Source organism: Panthera leo, chromosome B4 (genome assembly GCF_018350215.1).
Source record: "Panthera leo isolate Ple1 chromosome B4, P.leo_Ple1_pat1.1, whole genome shotgun sequence".
In the NCBI taxonomy this organism is placed as follows: Eukaryota; Metazoa; Chordata; class Mammalia; order Carnivora; family Felidae; genus Panthera; species Panthera leo.
Window position 1 is genome coordinate 53,299,585 of NC_056685.1, and position 16,956 is coordinate 53,316,540.

The window sequence follows — 16,956 nt, forward strand, 5'->3', positions numbered from 1 at the left end:
TATTATTACTATACTAACAGCATATGGAAGCATTGACCAAACTAACAATTATGTCCACAAGGAAGAAAAATCTATGACATAAATGTTGACTGACGCATCATTATGACCAAATGACTTCTTTTCTTGCCTGATTTCCTCTTCACTCAGCAACACATTGTTGCTAAACATGAGGAGTAGGGTATCATTTTGAAATGCTTCTCATACAGAACCTCTATAATCTGGCTCAACATCTGCCTATTAAATATCTTGGTGAGTTACTGGGGTCTATTGACCCAAAGATAATCATATTTATTATCTGAGTGTCTCATAACGTTATGAATATAATAAGATTATAACTGAAACCAGTTTCATAAACTGAAGTAATTAACCCAGACTTGTAGACAGATGCATTATAAAATTTTATTTTCATTACCACCTAAAAGGAAAATGAAGACAGATGCTTTCCTATTAGCAACAGAAGTCTCGACAAGAACCACCAGTTTTTCCTTCCAGGAGCAAATATTACATGAGATCTGGCTCAAGTATGAGAAATAAGGACAAAGAATAAATGGCATTTTTCTTGATGGAGAAACCATGGGATCATCCCTAAAAATTCATTCTGGGAAGAGTCTAATTTGATTTTCAAAAACAAAACAAAACAAAAAAACCTAAACGAAGGGCATATAATAATATGAATTCTTGGGTTGCCTGGGTGGCTCAGTCGGTTAAGCGTCTGACTTCAACTCAGGTCATGATCTCAGTTTGTGAGTTCCAGCCCTGCGTTGGGCTCTGTGCTGGTAGCTCAGAGCCTGGAGCCTGCTTCGGATTCTGTGTCTCTCCCTCTCTCTGCGCCTCCCATGCTCATGCTGTATCTCTCTGTGTCCCTCAATAATAAATAAATGTTAATTTAAAAAAAATAATATGAATTCTTAGAGTATAGTGATGATGTTAATAAGTTCTTGATAAGGAGAGCCTAAACTGATGAAGATTAATTGCAGGAAGAGTTTATGGAACTAGTAGTATGTAACAAATTGATGAAGATATTTTATATCGTCAAAGGTAAGTGACCATACATAGGAATAGTTACCCCCAGATACTGGTAGGCACTTTTGTGCTGTGATTAGTAGTGTAGGTCCAGACTGCCTGGGTTGAAATTCCTTCCTTTTCTGTCACTTACTATCTGTGTAATGTTGGACAAGTTACTTGTGCGCTAGTTTCAAACTTTGAAAGTCATTCCCTTTATAATTTGTAGAGCTCTGAGTTGCCTTCTGGGAAATCCAGAAGTGATATTACTCAATAATGTGATATTTTTAAGATTTTAACATTTTAAATATTCTCTGCATGCCAAATGGTTCACAGGTAAGCTTACCTCTTCTCTTAAAATCAGTTAGCAAGAAGCAGACCCTCAAGTACTCTGAGAGACAAGGGAGCTTCCAGTTCCCTACACTTTACTGGGGGAATGGGAAGCTGGGGAGCCTTGCAATCCAAGTTTCAAAGTGGAAACTTGGGTGGTGGAGCTATGGGAGTTCTAAGGGCTAAAGATTTTGAGGGAAGTGTCAAGAAACTGAACGTTTCTATGTTTGAGTGATAAGTATCTTTGCAACCAGTCCCTCTCCCTTCTCATGCTTCTCTTCTCTGGAGAGTTGATTTTTATTTTAATCCTATGTTGAGGAGAGGTATGGATGATAATGGTGACTCAGCTCAGGGTAGCCATTTTCAGAGTTGGCCAGAGGTAGGTGTTTTGAGACCTGCATTTTAAGAAACAACTTACTTCCCTTCTGGTAACCAGAGGTGGTGTGATTCATCACAGGATTCCTTCAGTTTCCTCTTTAGTCCTCCAATCGCTTTTAGTCCCCTGAACATCTTCCACTAGACTGCAGGCTTCTTGATGGCAGCTGCCAAATTTGTCTATCTCCATAGCCCTAGGATGTAGACAGTACAAAGTACCCAGTACATGTTCAGTTAATAACTGTTGAATAAATGAGGCAGAGATGGATGTTTCCCAGTGCCTCTGTATTTCCTTTTTGAATCACACCATTGATAAAATGTGTTTTGTCTTAAAGTATTGAAATATAGTTGAAATAGGGTACATTTGCACTGTAGAACAAAAAAAAAATGCTATCATACCTATTATTAAGTGGTTGTATAAGTTTGTGTGAGCTTGCCTAGAAATTTCATCACTGTTGATAGTGTTATTTCTCTAGAAAAATTCTATGTTCCAAAAAAAATGGTTTTAAAAGCATTTTGAAATTTGATCTATTTACAAGTTTGGAAAACTTGTTACATAATTTATGGTATCTTTGACTAGTTGTAGAAAATAGAATTTACTGTGTTTTAACAGTACATTTATGAAGTATTGGATGTTGTATTAAAACAGCTTAGGCCTGTTAAGAGTATCCACTCACCCCTATGTTTAAATTTGGAGGGCTACTACCAGGATATATCAAAAAAAAAAAAAGAACAATTTCTTAGTTGCTTAGACCCAGTGTGGATTTTATACCCTGCAAGTGGACTCTCCACCTTTTATTTTGTGAGGGCAAGAGTACTTGAAGAGATTCTCGAAAGAAGGAACTGAGAGAATATTGTGGACAGAGTAAAAGAAGACTACTACAGGAGTAAATAAATTATATTTTTTTCATGTCTCAGTCTTGGATGAATTTACAGGTGCAACTGATTCTCCTTAATGTTACTTTCACTCTTCCCTCCCTGGCCATTCATACTGTAAGTATCTAGTTGGACAAAATCATTGCTGTGGCAGCCTTGGTCAAGTCTGTCTTCTCTCCACACCTTAATCTTCCTTAAGCACTGTGCGCTGTTCGATTACATCATTTTTCTTCTCAGACATCTTTCATCAGTCAATTACCAACTGATAGAATTAGAAAACTTTGTCCTTCATTCTTGGTCATCTGAAATCAGGCTTCATATTTCCTTTTCAACCTTATTTTCTGCTAATAAAAAGCAGAAACCTTCCATGCCTGAGAGACTAGCCTACAAATGGCATCCTGTATTTGTTTTTCTCATACAAACACCCAACCCTGTATGTTGACTCCATGCTTCTTCAAGCTTTACTGCTCTGTTTCTCACCTGCTCTGTGCCTGCTCTTCCACTTCGCCAGAATCTTCGGTCTAGTTGCTCAGTCGTCTTTCTTTTCCATCTGGCAGACCCCTCCCGTTTTCACTTTGTTGCCTTTTCGTGTAAAATTTCATGCTGAGCAACACTGAAAAGTACACAAACAACATATTGGAGCTGAGGTCTCTAACCTCAGCTGGACCTTCAGGATTGCCTGAGAATCTAGCCAGCTATTTCCTACTCCTTTTCCAAACGTTCTTTATTCTCCTCTATACTTCTAACCTCCACATTGCCTACATCGCTCTCTCTACGAGGGACTCATGACTAATCTTCAGAGTTAAATAAAAGCCAAAGTATAGGAACTCCAACCTCTCGGCTGCAAATCTTTAGCCTTTTTTTCTCACTGTTACCATAGAAAATGTTAGTCACCCTCTACTTCCTTCTCTTGGACCTTGATCTCTTTATCATCTCTGTGTTTTTACTGCAGTTTAAACCCCTCACACTAGTGAGATTCCCCTGGTTCAATATTTCTGCTAGCCAGCTCTTTAGAGCCTGTTTTCCCTCTGGATATGGACATATCTCTATCTTCCATTTTACAGTAGTTTTCAGGAAAGAGTTTTCTACATTATTTCCATTTTCATATCTTTTCTTTGCTTCATTTATTGCGCTGTGACTTACAACCTCAGCATGTCACTAAAATTGTTCTCTCCAGAGTTACCAGTGACCTTCCAAATACTAAACTAATGGATATTTTTTTAGAATTTATTAATCTTTCACATTCACTGGCCATACCTCTCCTCTTGACAAAAGCATTTATTTTATCCATTTGGCCCCACGCTCTTAATTTTCAGTTGTCCTTTCTCATTTTCCTTTGCCAGTTTCTCTTCTCCCTGACCTTTTCAAACTGGTATTGATAATGGCCCTGCCTTAAGTCTACCTTTCTTTCTCCTTATACACTGCCATGTAGGGTGTTACTGAAATGACCATGTCTGAGTCATTGATACCCAGGTGCATATTTTCAATTCAGATATCTCTCTTGATGTGCAACTTGAATCATCATGTGAATATCGCATATTTACTGAAGGATGAGTATCTTAGCATCCACATCAAAACCCATTCCTTCTCTTGTGATTCCTAATTTAAGGGAAGGTTCTTAGCTACTCACGTGTACAAGTCAGAAGCCTGAAAGTCAGCCTGACTCTTTCTTCCACACGTACTGATGATGTCACTACCCTGCAGGGGCTTCTCATTACTCTTAGTAGTTAATCAAAGCTCTTACATTTGGCTCATGTTCCTGTCATGATGTATTCCCTCAAACCTCTCCAGACACATCCTTTTCTTCTTCTTCTGTTTTTAAATTTAAGTATAATTGACATGTAACATTATATTAGTTGCAGGTGTCCAACATAGTGATTCGATATACATGTATATTACAAAATGATCACCACGATAAGTCGAGTTAACATCCATCACTATGCATCATTACAGATTTTTTTCTTGTGATGAAAACTTTCAAGATCTACTCTCTTAGCAACTCTTAAATATATATTATAGTATTATTAACTGTAGTCACTATGCTGTACACAGACAAATTCTTTTCAACCTGAAGCACTCTTACTTCACCTGAGTGTTATCACTGAAAGGTCATTCTTTCTCTTCCTCCAGTCCTTTTAACTCCTTTCCCCCCTCTAAAAAATACTCATACATTTACCTGAATCCTCTGCTTGTTCATTTCATACATGTACCAGATTATGGAAAAATATGTAGAATCACTTTTTTTTTAAATTTTTTAATGTTTATTTTTGAGAGAGACAGAGCATGAATGGGAGAGGGGCAGAGAGAGAGGGAGACACAGAATCAGAAGCAGGCTCCAGGCTCCCAGCTGTCAGCACAGAACCTGACACGGTGCTCAGACTCATGGACCGTGAGATCATGACCTGAGCTGAAGTCGGACACTCAACCGACTTAGCCAACCCAGGTGCCCCCAAGATCACTTTCTTTGATCACTACTATTCATTCTCCTTGGCAATTTCACGATTTTCTGCTTATTAGTTATTCCAGAATCAGTTTGTGAAATACAATTTTTACTTATGTCTCCAGTATTTCAGTCTAACAATTCTCAATATTTTTATTTAAATTAAAATGAGAATATGAAATTGTGCTAGAAGGTTAAGTGTTTTAGGATGGCTTCCAGAAAATTCAGTTATCTGTCTTGAGGAAATACCTTGGACGCTGTAATTTGTCTGTCTTTGTATTCTTTAAGACACAGAACTGGAGAGAGGAGATTTAATTCTCTGGAGGTTTAGAATATGCTACTTACAACTTCACTCATTTTTAAAATCATCGAATGTCTAAAAAGTGTAAGATCATAAACTAGGGTCTGGGGTTAAACTGGCAAAGGAAAACTAGCACTGCCTTTGTGCTAACACTGGCAGCCTGAAAGAGGAAGACAAACCTTTATCAAGATGACACATCAAAAGTCGAATTGGAAACTGTCACAAGTGTTTATGACAGAGATGTCCTAAAAATACATGTGAGAATTGGTCAGAGATGCAAGGTTTCTCTGAAGGTACAGCTTCCAAGGCTTTTCATTTGTTTGTTTTGTTTTTGATGCTCCCAGCATGAGGTCCAGGCACTCATGTGGTGAGCCCTTTGGGTGCTACTGTACCAGTCCAAGGTAAGATCTCCTGGTTGGACAGCAGCTGGAGCAAATCAGTAGCATAGATAAGTGCCCGTTCCCCATGAGGTTGGAAAGAGTCTACTGATAGATAACACAGGGCAGATAAAACAGATGCCAATGAAGACTGACACAACCAGTCGTGTCAGAATGCATACTTGGATGGTTTTGTTTTGGTTTGTTTTGGTTTTAGTTTTTACGGATATTTGAATCACAATGGAAAATTACATGGGGGAAAATGTTTAATTGTATATGCAAATGGGTCATCTTTAAAGTGTTTACCTTATGAAAATGGGAATAGGCGACAGAACTGAAGTGTTTATAGTGTAAAAGAATTAGTAACGATGTAATTACAGGTTCTCTTTGACAATGATCCTGAAACATATAACACAATTTAAAATTTTGTATTACTTTCTACCAATAATCTTATGTAAGTTATTCTTCTTTTAGTGTTTGTTTTTTTCTTGTGAAAAAAGAAACTGAACTATGCTGGTTACTGAGGGAGCAGCTCTCATTCAAAAAGATCTTCAATTAGAGTTCTTTAAAAAGGCAGAATACTGCCATCTGTTGTTCACTGAAATTGTTTCTAGGCTAAGCAAACAGAAACCTCAAGAGTTCAAGTTTAATAGCAGTTCTTAAAATTTAACAAATAAAAAACCATCAAAATTCATCAGCTTTTATGAGTTCATACTTGAGAGAGTCTTAAATTTTCTATATTTATAAACTCATGCGCAATCAGAAAACCCAGTTTCTTTCACCAACAGAAATAATAATGCTTTTTATTTATATAACAGTTGGCACTTTACAGGGTACTTACCCACCTTCATTTGTGGGACCGGTCACATGACTGGTTCTGTACCTGAGTTCATCATAGAGCCACCAGCCGCCTCATCTTTTCTAATTAGAAGAAACTGAGAGAAGCAGCCCGATATGGGTGCTTAATAAATATGGTTTATTTCCTAAATGATAAAACAGTGTTCTGTGTTAATTGTTGTTTTTGAGGCTGTTTAGTGACTTTGCTAGTGTCTGGAAGACAGAAAACAGGGACCGCATGAACAACTTTCGGCTTATCTGCAGATAGATTATAGGGAGGTATGTAAGGACACAAGATGGTGTACTACATCCCATTTGGGGGCACGGAATGTTCCTTGAACATCTAAAGAGAAGGAAGTTAAGAACTCTGATAATTGCTGCATTTTGCTGCATCTCACCTCTCACATGCGGCCGGCCCACAGAGATGTTGGAACACAGTTTGATAAAGGGCCCTATATGTTTTCCTCCTACTGTACATACATATTATCTTAAGGAGAAAATCCAAATGTAAACTTCAAGTCCCTGCCAGAAAATTAAAATAAGCAAACATCTGCTTCCTTAGGATGGCATGTAGCCAAAGTTCAGCCTACAATGAGTTACTGCAAAATTTTCACATGATTTCATTTTTAAAAAATTTCCCAACCAACTTCAAGTCTAAAATTATAAATGGGTCCTATGAAAGTATAAACACATATGCAATTTTACTGGCTTTGAGGTCAGAACCAGTAATACACCAAAGACCATTTATCAATCCAGCTCACCTTCTAAGTGAATTTAGGGCCTTAAAGACCAAGATACTACTCCCTGGTACCACAGACAGCCTTCCAGAGAAAGATTTGGAGGGTTGGGGGTGGCAAACTGTGCTTTAAAGATGCAGGGGACTGCTCCCAAAAACCCATCAGGCATCTTTTCCCAGCATTGAGGACCAAAGTTGGGTAAGAAAAGTCCCAGTGACTCTTTCCTTTTATGTGTCATCTCTTACACTGTTTATTCCTCTCTTATCCCAGCTTGCTCTTCACCCTGAGAATATTCTTCCCATGCTATGTTTGCCTCCCAGGGTGCCTCCCAGGATGACTAAATAGAAAGGAAGAAAAAAAAAACTTTCCAACAATGGAGTTAAGAGGCCTGCTCTGAGAATTCCTTTCACATACTGTGTTATAAATTATACCAGTGCAATCAGCCATATTAACTGAAACCAGGACTTTTGTACAATTACTTTCTGAGAGCCTAAAATCTCAGAACGATTTTCAGTATATAGGAATAGGGAATACGATCTTTAGATTTACCTAGAATAAGAAGTCAAAGTATTCAGGTTTTCATTTTTGTTATTTTGTTTTTGTTGATAAAGAAATATATCTATGCTGCCTTCATTTATGAAGAAACTGTTGGCCCAGTATGTGTTGAAGACAAACATACATGCAGTACTTTACCACAATGTTTTAGTGCAATAATAATGGTGGGGATATTATAATATTTATCAAACATGTACAGTGGGTCAAGCAACTCTGCTGAGGTCTTTATGAGCATGATTTCATTTAATCATCAACAATACTATATAGTATCATATAATAATATTATTATTATCCCCTGTTTTGGATACAGGCAGTCTAGCTGTAGATCCTCTGTACCAATTCATAAAGGCCCATGTACCGATTCCTAAAATAAAAATTTGGGGCGCCTGGGTGCCTCAGTCGGTTAAATGGCCAACTTTGGCTCAGGACATGATCTCGCGGTCCGTGAGTTCAAGCCCTGTGTCAGGCTCTGTGCTGACAGCTCGGAGCCTGGAGCCTGCTTCTGTTTCTGTGTCTCCCTCTCTCTCTGCCCCTCCCCCATTCGCACTCTGTCTCTCTCTGCCTTTCAAAAAATGAATAAATGTTAATTTTTTTTTTAATTTGATATAGATGAATGAGTAAAACTTCCTCTTTTATCTCAGTACTTTATCATTTTGCTTTCCAACTTCTCACGTATGCAAACTTCCAAATCACATACATGATGAAAATAGGCACCTGTTCCTTTTTGCCACCCCCATGTGCTAATTCATAAACCAAACTTTGCTTTCTACCCCTTGTTTCAGGAGTGGTAATGAACTAGCCATGACATAACTATTAATAATAGTTCCTTTCACTGGAAGGCTTTCAAGGGAAAGGTGTTGCATTTAAAATGTGGGACTCTTAACAGATACAATCAGGATCGTAGTTGGTCTGTTCATTTTAAAAACTTTAAAGCAGAGAATTATAAAAATTTGACCTACATTTTCGATACCTCTAGTGATATATTTTAACTTAATACATCTAAATATGCAGGCTTTTACACATCTTTTGATGAAGAGCCAAGACTGTTTGCTGTAAGCATGTGTCCACTGTATCGATTAGAGTTGCAAGTTGTCTTTCTTACATGTACCACACCTGTACCTCGTTGTATACACTGCCAGTTTCTGTGTATTTCACAGTGGAAATGACCTAGGTGCTTATCAAAGCATTCTGAGTTCAAAATCTTCCAGGTATGTTGTCACTTTCTTTTTGAACCCTTACAGTTGTACCTCCCCTACTTAATTTAACAGAAATCAATATTAGGGCCTCACTTTTATGAAATGTATTTATGAAGTCTTTAAAGTTGTTCAACTTAGTTTTCAAAGGAACTCTTCCAGTTTTGACTCATGTATCACTGGTTTATGGATATTTTATTAGCATAGGTAATTTACAGTGACCGAATACAACTGGCCTCAACAGATGTGGGACCAAAGGAAACCGACATTTGGCAAATGTACAACTCCATTCTTGGGAGAAGCATGTGGAAATTCCAGAGAATAGCCTATTTGCTTGTGAGCACTCAGTGCACACTGGGCGTTTTAACACAGAAAGGAAACAGCACCAGTGACTCAATAATAAGTTATAAGGTAGAGCTTAGGTAAGTTTAGCAATCAGTGAAACAAAGAATTTTATGTCTACGTAGTATCTTTTAAATTGTTTTAAAAATTTTTTAAATGCTTTCCGATGCCAAGAAATAAGTTTTAAAATAATTTCCTTCTTTCTTCTTTGATGTATGTTTATGTGTATATGTGAAATCTTTAGATATATAGAATTGGAAGGGACCTTGGGAAAATCCAACCCAGTTCTCTGATTTCACAAGGGGGGAGCCTGTCTGGCCCCCAATGGATACAGTATTGCCTAGAGACAGCCTGTGTGGTTGGTTTTGGAAACCATCATAAATTAAACTATTAAACAAAAAAGAGGATCTAATTTGAGGCATATAGCATCTCAACAAGGTTACTTAGATAACTGTCTTCAATTCTGGTTCTTTAGCATATGTAACCTGTCTTTGAGTTTCATGTAGAGTTATGAAGAGAGGCATTTATGCTGCTCCTAATTCTGTTTTTTTTTTTTCCAGTTAGAATAAATTAATCTCCAAAGCAAATGACTCATCAGATGATTCACTAATTCACTGAGTCAGAAGACTCGAGAGTTATTACATCTTCCACCTTGAAGTAGGGATGTATGCAACCTATTTGATTAAATTATCAGTTTAATGTTTGCTTCAAAATGTGTAGGAAGAAAAGCTATAACTTAGCTATATTGGTGCTGCCTCCAAAAGAATTCACCAAGTATTAGATGAGTTACCGTCACCCGACTTTTGAAACCAGATAACCTCCCTGATCATTTTGAACAAGTAGTTTGCTGTTGACCTGAAGTTTCCCACTCCTTTTCTGATTTTTATCTTGGGCATCTTCTCATTCTTTAAGTGAAATAGTGTTTGTTGGCTTTTTTTTTTAAATTTACCTTGTTCCTGTAGCTATTTTCTAAAACTTCTTGGCAATTATTTCTTTTAGGAATTCCCCATTTCTAAATAATATGCTGACAGAACCCCAAACACAGTGCCACAGTAAATAATCTGACATGTTACTTAAAGATATATAATTTTATTTTACATGCTATTAGTAATTTGGTCACGTGGATTTATCTAGAATTTTTAAAAATTTGCAACTTAGGGTAATTTAGAAACTTGAGTGCCCTTCCTAAAGTGCTCGTTTTTTTCTGATCCCTACACATATTGAAAGCTTTCCCTTTTCTCGTACTAATAGTGTAATTTCAAAGTTTTAGCACAGCAATAGTAAGAGTGAAAACAAATTTCCTATAATTGAATTGATTGATACCTGCTTAGTCTAGGAGTTATGTTTAATGGTGTTTATAAGTATATTTGTTATTGTTTCTTTAACTTTTCTATAACTCCAGATTTTCCCCCGCCTTTTGTGTTCAATAAGTAAAGTAACTTGGAAGCAACTAGATTATATTGTATAGCAAGACCATTTGTATATTCACAGCCTGGAGATGGTGAGATAGACTGGATGGAGATAAGGAGGGAAAGGATGATATTTTAAAAACTGGACACTTGAATCAGCTATTTTTGCTTTAACATATAAATATATATATTTAACATAAATATTTGTTATGTTATATGTTAGCATTATATATATATATATATATATATATATATATATATATATATATATATTTAAAATATATAAAACCACACTTTACTGTTTATCAGACTTAAATTCCCAAGTTTCTATTTAAAGGTAATAATCCAAATTTGGTTGTCATTTAAACGGTGTGTAGGGAATTGTACTTGCACCTTCTTAAACGTTAAGTGTAAATATTTCTGTTATAAGGAGAGCTTGCTAAGTAGAATGTTTTATATTGTTTGATCCTGTTTTTTTTTTTTTTAAGGAAAAGATTTGTTTGATTATCTCCACCATAAAACAACTCAACCGTGGTTTTATGCTCTAGTATATATAGTTCATTACTGCACTGAAAGATGATTTCATGCTGTTAGCTTAAGACTTTCCTTTAAAGTAGCTTTTATATAAACTTAACCTTTAGTATTTATTATCACTAAGGTTTCACCGGTGAAATGGAATATTTCTGAGTATGCCTAGAAATTTAGTTACGTTATTTTTAAAGTTGGATACAGTATCCTCTTTGTGACTCACTCTTGTTTCATATTTTGTATCTTCCGATGAAAAAACTCTACCATTGACCAAAGCTTCTCTCTCCTAAAATTCCTTGTTACTTACTCCTTGGACTCGCCTGTGTCTTTATAATTTGCCTGCTGCTTATTGAAATAGTGACCTGTCTGCCTTTCAGTGAGTCACGTGTGGTAGTCTTGGAGATTTTGTGGCAAACAAATCTGATTGTTGGTTTTAGATTTTATGCCTCATTGAAGCCTTTAGTTATTTGAGCCAAAAAGTGGTGATAACGTCTGTGTGTGATGCAACTTTTGACTTTTATACAATTCTATTCTTGAATCAGAAAACGAGTAGAGCAAAGACCCGGTTTCATTCCAGTATTAAGTATATTTCATTAAAGTATACTTTTTTCCACAGTAAAAACGTTCACTTTGCTTTCATAGCTAATTCCAGTATGGATAATTTACTACTTACTGGCATGAATATTGCTTTGTTTTTGCTTGAAGACCTTTGCTTTTACAAAAGCTATGGCATAAATAGCATTGAAATACATATTGTGCTTATTTTCTAAATTCTTACGTAACACTGACAGGAGAATGAGTTTTCAGTACTGTTTCTATTTTAAAATTACTTTAAAAATGTTTAAGATTTGTTTTTTTCTGAGTACATAAATGCATTAAAAAAGAAAATATGTTATAATCATAAAATTAGAGAATTATAAAAAAAGGCTTGTTCTGTCACCAATAATTCATTAAAAATTATAGTTCTAATTATCAATGAACATGCTCTACTTTTTCTTCAGGTTTGTAAATTTTGTATGGTGAGAGCATTTTGAGAAAACCTCTTTAATTATTAATTATTAGCACATAAACTGTTAATTTCATTGTCAGAAAGTCTGAAAATTTTATGTCCTAAAAACAATTTGACTTAAATTTTCACTTTTTAAGGGGAACAATACAGTGACTTGTTATTTTAAGTTTATTAGAGAAACATGGATAGGAATAAATATTAGTTTTTCAGAAGGTCACACTGAGTGAGTTTTTTAGAAGCATCATAATTAGAGATGCACTTGAAAAAAATGTGTTTCCAAAGGAAAATGTTAACTTAGTTCAGTGGCATTTCTCATGAACAGTTTTGAAGTTGGCAATGTAGGTACATATGTGAAGTATGCATAATTATGTATCCTAAAGATATTAACATTACACTTAAATTTGTACATTGGTTCATAACAGATATTTAGTCTTCCAAACAGAGAAAAGCATGACACGGTGATTAAATAAAGCATTAGATAATTACAGATATATTTAGGAACTTAAGGTAAAAAAAATCAACATGTATTCTGGTGAACTGGGTTAGCACTTAAGCTGTAGAATCAGAGTACCTTTATTTGCAGCCTGATGTTTCCATGTTTCAGCTATCTGACTATGATTTTGGCAAGTTATCTTAATAAAAATGGAGTTAATAAATGAAGTAACTACTTTGTAGACTGTGCTGAATAAGTATCAGCTGCCACTATGATCATTATGGTTACTATTATTCCAAGGTAAAAGACATAACTATTCTATGCTGTATCTTTACAGAAAAATTTAGCCTTTACTTACAGTTGTTACAAGGCTACATGTCTTCCTGTATGATGGGTGTTTTCATCATTTTTATATTTTTCTGATCATAAAAAATAATGCATATTCACTTTTTTGAGAACCTACCTTTCTCCACCAGTGAACAATATGAGTGTTTTTTCAAGTAATCGTTTATAGATCTACCCAAATCTTAAAAAAAAAAAAAAAAACAACAACTATATACCAGTGTATAATATAGTCAGAATACAACTTTGTATCATTTTCCCTGTAGATACCCATTTATGACTGCATTCTCTGGTTGTTATAAGAGTACTATTGTACTTTTTGTGTCTTTGTCCTCATGTTTTTACGTATTTGCAGTTTTTCTTTATATGTCTGTCAACATTGTTTTACTGGATAATAGGATATATGCACTTAAATGACACATTGATAGACTCAGCAAAATGCCCTTCCACAAATACTGGGTTATTTTGACTCACTGCTTATTTCCCCAAACTATTACTAATACTTGGTGCTATCAATCCTTTATTATTTTGCCACGTTGATGAGTAAAAGTTTTCATTACATTAATTTGCATTTTAAATATGAGGGAGACAAGGAGCTTTTTATGTATTTGATTGTTTACATTTTGTTTGAATTGTCTATTCAGTCCCTTTATCCAAATTTGTCTTTTATTGATTGTTTTTAGAAGCTCTTCATTTGGATATGTTTTTTCTTCTCTGTGGGGCAAATATTTTCTCAGTCTTCTTTACCTTTGCTTATGGTGTATTTTCTTACATAGAAGCTTGTGTCTTTATTCCTACCTGTCATATATTTCATTGACAGGTTATGAAGTTGTATAATTTTTTCTAACATTCCAAGATTATAACTTACTCCCCAGTATTTGCTTTTAATAAATTGCTTGTAATTTTATATGCTTAAATTTTTCATCTCTCTGGAGTTTATTTTTGAGTCTGTTGTAGATGATTAAACTTTTCTTCCAAATATATAGCCAAACTTGTAACATCCTCTTATTGAAAAACTCTAGAATTATCATTATTATTTTTACCATTATCCGTATTGAGCACTTAGAATTGCCAGCACAATATTGAGTGCTTTACATGTATTGCCCCATTTAATTCTTACAATTACCTTCTGAAGTTGGTGCTATTACTGTATCCACTTTACGGATGTAGAAATCACAGGATGGAATCTTAGTGACTTGACAGAGATCATGCAGCTAGATAGTGGTAAGGTTACGAGTCACGATTTGGATGTAAGTAGCCTAGTTCCAGAATCTGTTATGCAGTTATGTGGGTTTCCTGTGCCTCATATTGTGGCACTGTTCCAATATTAACGGTCTTTGATGCACTGTCTTTAAGCTTCACCTACTCTCTTGGCCTTGACTTTGCCCATCCTCTCCTTTACTCTCATGCCTTCCTGCCTGCATTTGGGCCTGGCCAGCAGGTCCGGGAGCATTCCTGTCCTCCGTTTTTTGTGCTCTTCCTTTCTTCAGCAAATACAGAGTAATGACTCTCAGTGTTAGAGGCACTTTGCAAAATATGACAGATGTGCAGCAGAATACCAGAACTAAAATGACTATTCTTACCAACCACAAGAAGAGGGACAATGTGTGAATTTGACCACAAATGGAGTTGCTTTTTGTGCTTGTCTTTAACATTTAATTAAATAACTACCACATACCAGGCTAAACTATCACATTAAAATATTACTGAATTAAAAGTTACAGTACATTGGGGCACCTGGGTGGCTCAGTTGATTAAGCGTCGGAGTCTTGATCTCAGCTCAGGTCTTGATCTTGGGATTATGAGGTCAAGCCCTGTGTTGGGCTCTGAGCTGGCATGAAACCTACTTTAAAAAAAGGAGGAAGAGAAAAAAGTTTACAGTATATTAATGTTACTTTCAGAATGAAATTTCTAAATAAAGTGCAGTTAAATGTTGAGGTCTTCATAAGGAGTGGCTGATAGGAAGTTTTTGTTTGTTTGTTTGTTTGTTTTTTTCCCCCAGTTCTCTGAAACTTCTTGCCTTTGAAAAACTAGTTATCTTTTGTATTTCTTCAAATATGTCTCACCCCTCCCCAAATTCTAACATTAAAAAACATGCATGAACACAAAAATGGCAAAAGACATGGCACATTTGGGTAAATTTGAAACAGAAATGTGACTTGAATGTACTTTACTGCAACCTGAAAGAGTCAATCAGCCCATTTCTGAGAAAAAAGCCCAATTTTGTGCCTTCAGCCTCAGCTCTCCTCTCACTTGACTGTTCCTTTGGTGTCTCAGTCTTCAGGAACCAGTATTACTGTGGATATTGCCGTGATGGGTGAAGCTCATGGTCTCATTACTGACCTCCTGGCAGACCCTTCTCTGCCCCCCAACGTGTGCACATCCTTGAGGGCCGTGAGCAACCTGCTCAGCACCCAGCTCACCTTCCAGGCTATTCACAAGCCCCGCGTGAATCCTGTTATTTCCTTCAGTGAAAACTACACCTGTTCTGATTCTGAAGAAAGCTCTGAAAAAGACAAGCTGGCTATTCCCAAGGTAAGTATTAAGGACACGTTCCTGGAAAGGTTAAATTTTGTTTTGTTTTGTTTTCTGGGTCTGTTTGTTGTCACCCCACACCCATATGGAAGATTTATGTCAGTGACTCAGTGAAGACATGTTGATCATGATGATCAATGTTAATAAAAATTTAAACATAAAGACTTGTGTCCTTAAACCTAATAGCTTTCTACAAGTGAAAGCTTTACCTTGTTATGTTACCTTTTTTTTATTATTATTATTTTGACTTTGAAGAAGATTTTACTCCTCTATGCTAGGCTCTGTTCTGTGGGCTAAAGATGTAGCAGTGAGGGGTGGGGGCAGGAAAAGTCCCTGCTCCTAGTGTTTAAAATCTGGTGTCTTCTGAAACCCAAGGATGCTCTGCACATGATTTCTTTGTGTGATACCCTTCAGAGTACACTCCTGGTTTTCCCAAACCCAAGAAGTTTTGAACTCAGAACAGTTTTGATTGATTCTGGATTATTTAAGGTAAAAGATGGCCTTAGTTATTTGTAGAATTCTTTCCTTTTACATGTAAGATCGGAGTTTTATAAACATAAGCTGTAGGAAATCGGATCCTATAGCCAGTTTAGACCTTGCATGAGAATGGGTCATATTAAAGACTAAAAAAAAAAAGTTTTAAGTCATCTCTGGCACATCCTGCAGTTGTCTGTTTGGTAAACAGGCGTCTGTCCTCTTTAGCTAGTGGTCAGTCAGTAACACCCTTGCTTTAGCTATTTTGAGTCTCTTGACTCAGGAATATGTTTTTCACACAGCTTTCTCAATTAGGTATTTACATAATTTTTTGAACATCTGCTTCTCTGCAAAAAGTATGGCTAAGCATGATAAGACAGTAAAGGAATGAAGAGAGATTAACTGATTCCTTTCAGTCTCAAAAGAGACATGAAGTTAGGCATCAATCCTGATATGTAAAATGCTTGACCTCTTCTCTTACTATTGAATTACCTTCTAAGATGAATATTCAGACCTTTAGGAAATATAGGAAGCTAGTATCAGAGTTATTCTTTTTTTTAATGTTTATTTTTGAGAGAGGGACAGTGCAAGTGGGGGAGAGGCAGAGAGACAGGGGGAGAACACAGCATCTGAGGGAGGCTCCAGGCTCTGAGCTGTCAGCACAGAGCCTGATGCAGGGCTTGAACTCACGAACTGCAAGATCATGACCTGAGCCAAAGTTGGATGCTCAACTTGACTGAGCCACCCAGGAGCCCCTGTCATCGTTTAGATGAAGACCCCAAAATGTTAATTTTGTAATATTCATTCTTTTATTGAATTCCTGACCACCTAGATTCCAGATAGGTAATATTCAGCCAATAG

General features: G+C 36.2%; 1 protein-coding gene across 3 annotated transcripts in view; it reads left to right on the top strand.

The window, feature by feature from the left end:
- Nucleotides 1-16,956, top strand: part of PDE3A (phosphodiesterase 3A) — a 321,058-nt gene that overhangs the window by 238,441 nt on the left and 65,661 nt on the right. For all 3 annotated transcript variants that reach the window (XM_042945939.1, XM_042945940.1, XM_042945941.1), the window contains one exon: nucleotides 15,364-15,621. In XM_042945939.1, the coding sequence (XP_042801873.1) occupies nucleotides 15,364-15,621 (258 nt within the window). The remainder of the gene's footprint in view (nucleotides 1-15,363; nucleotides 15,622-16,956) is intronic.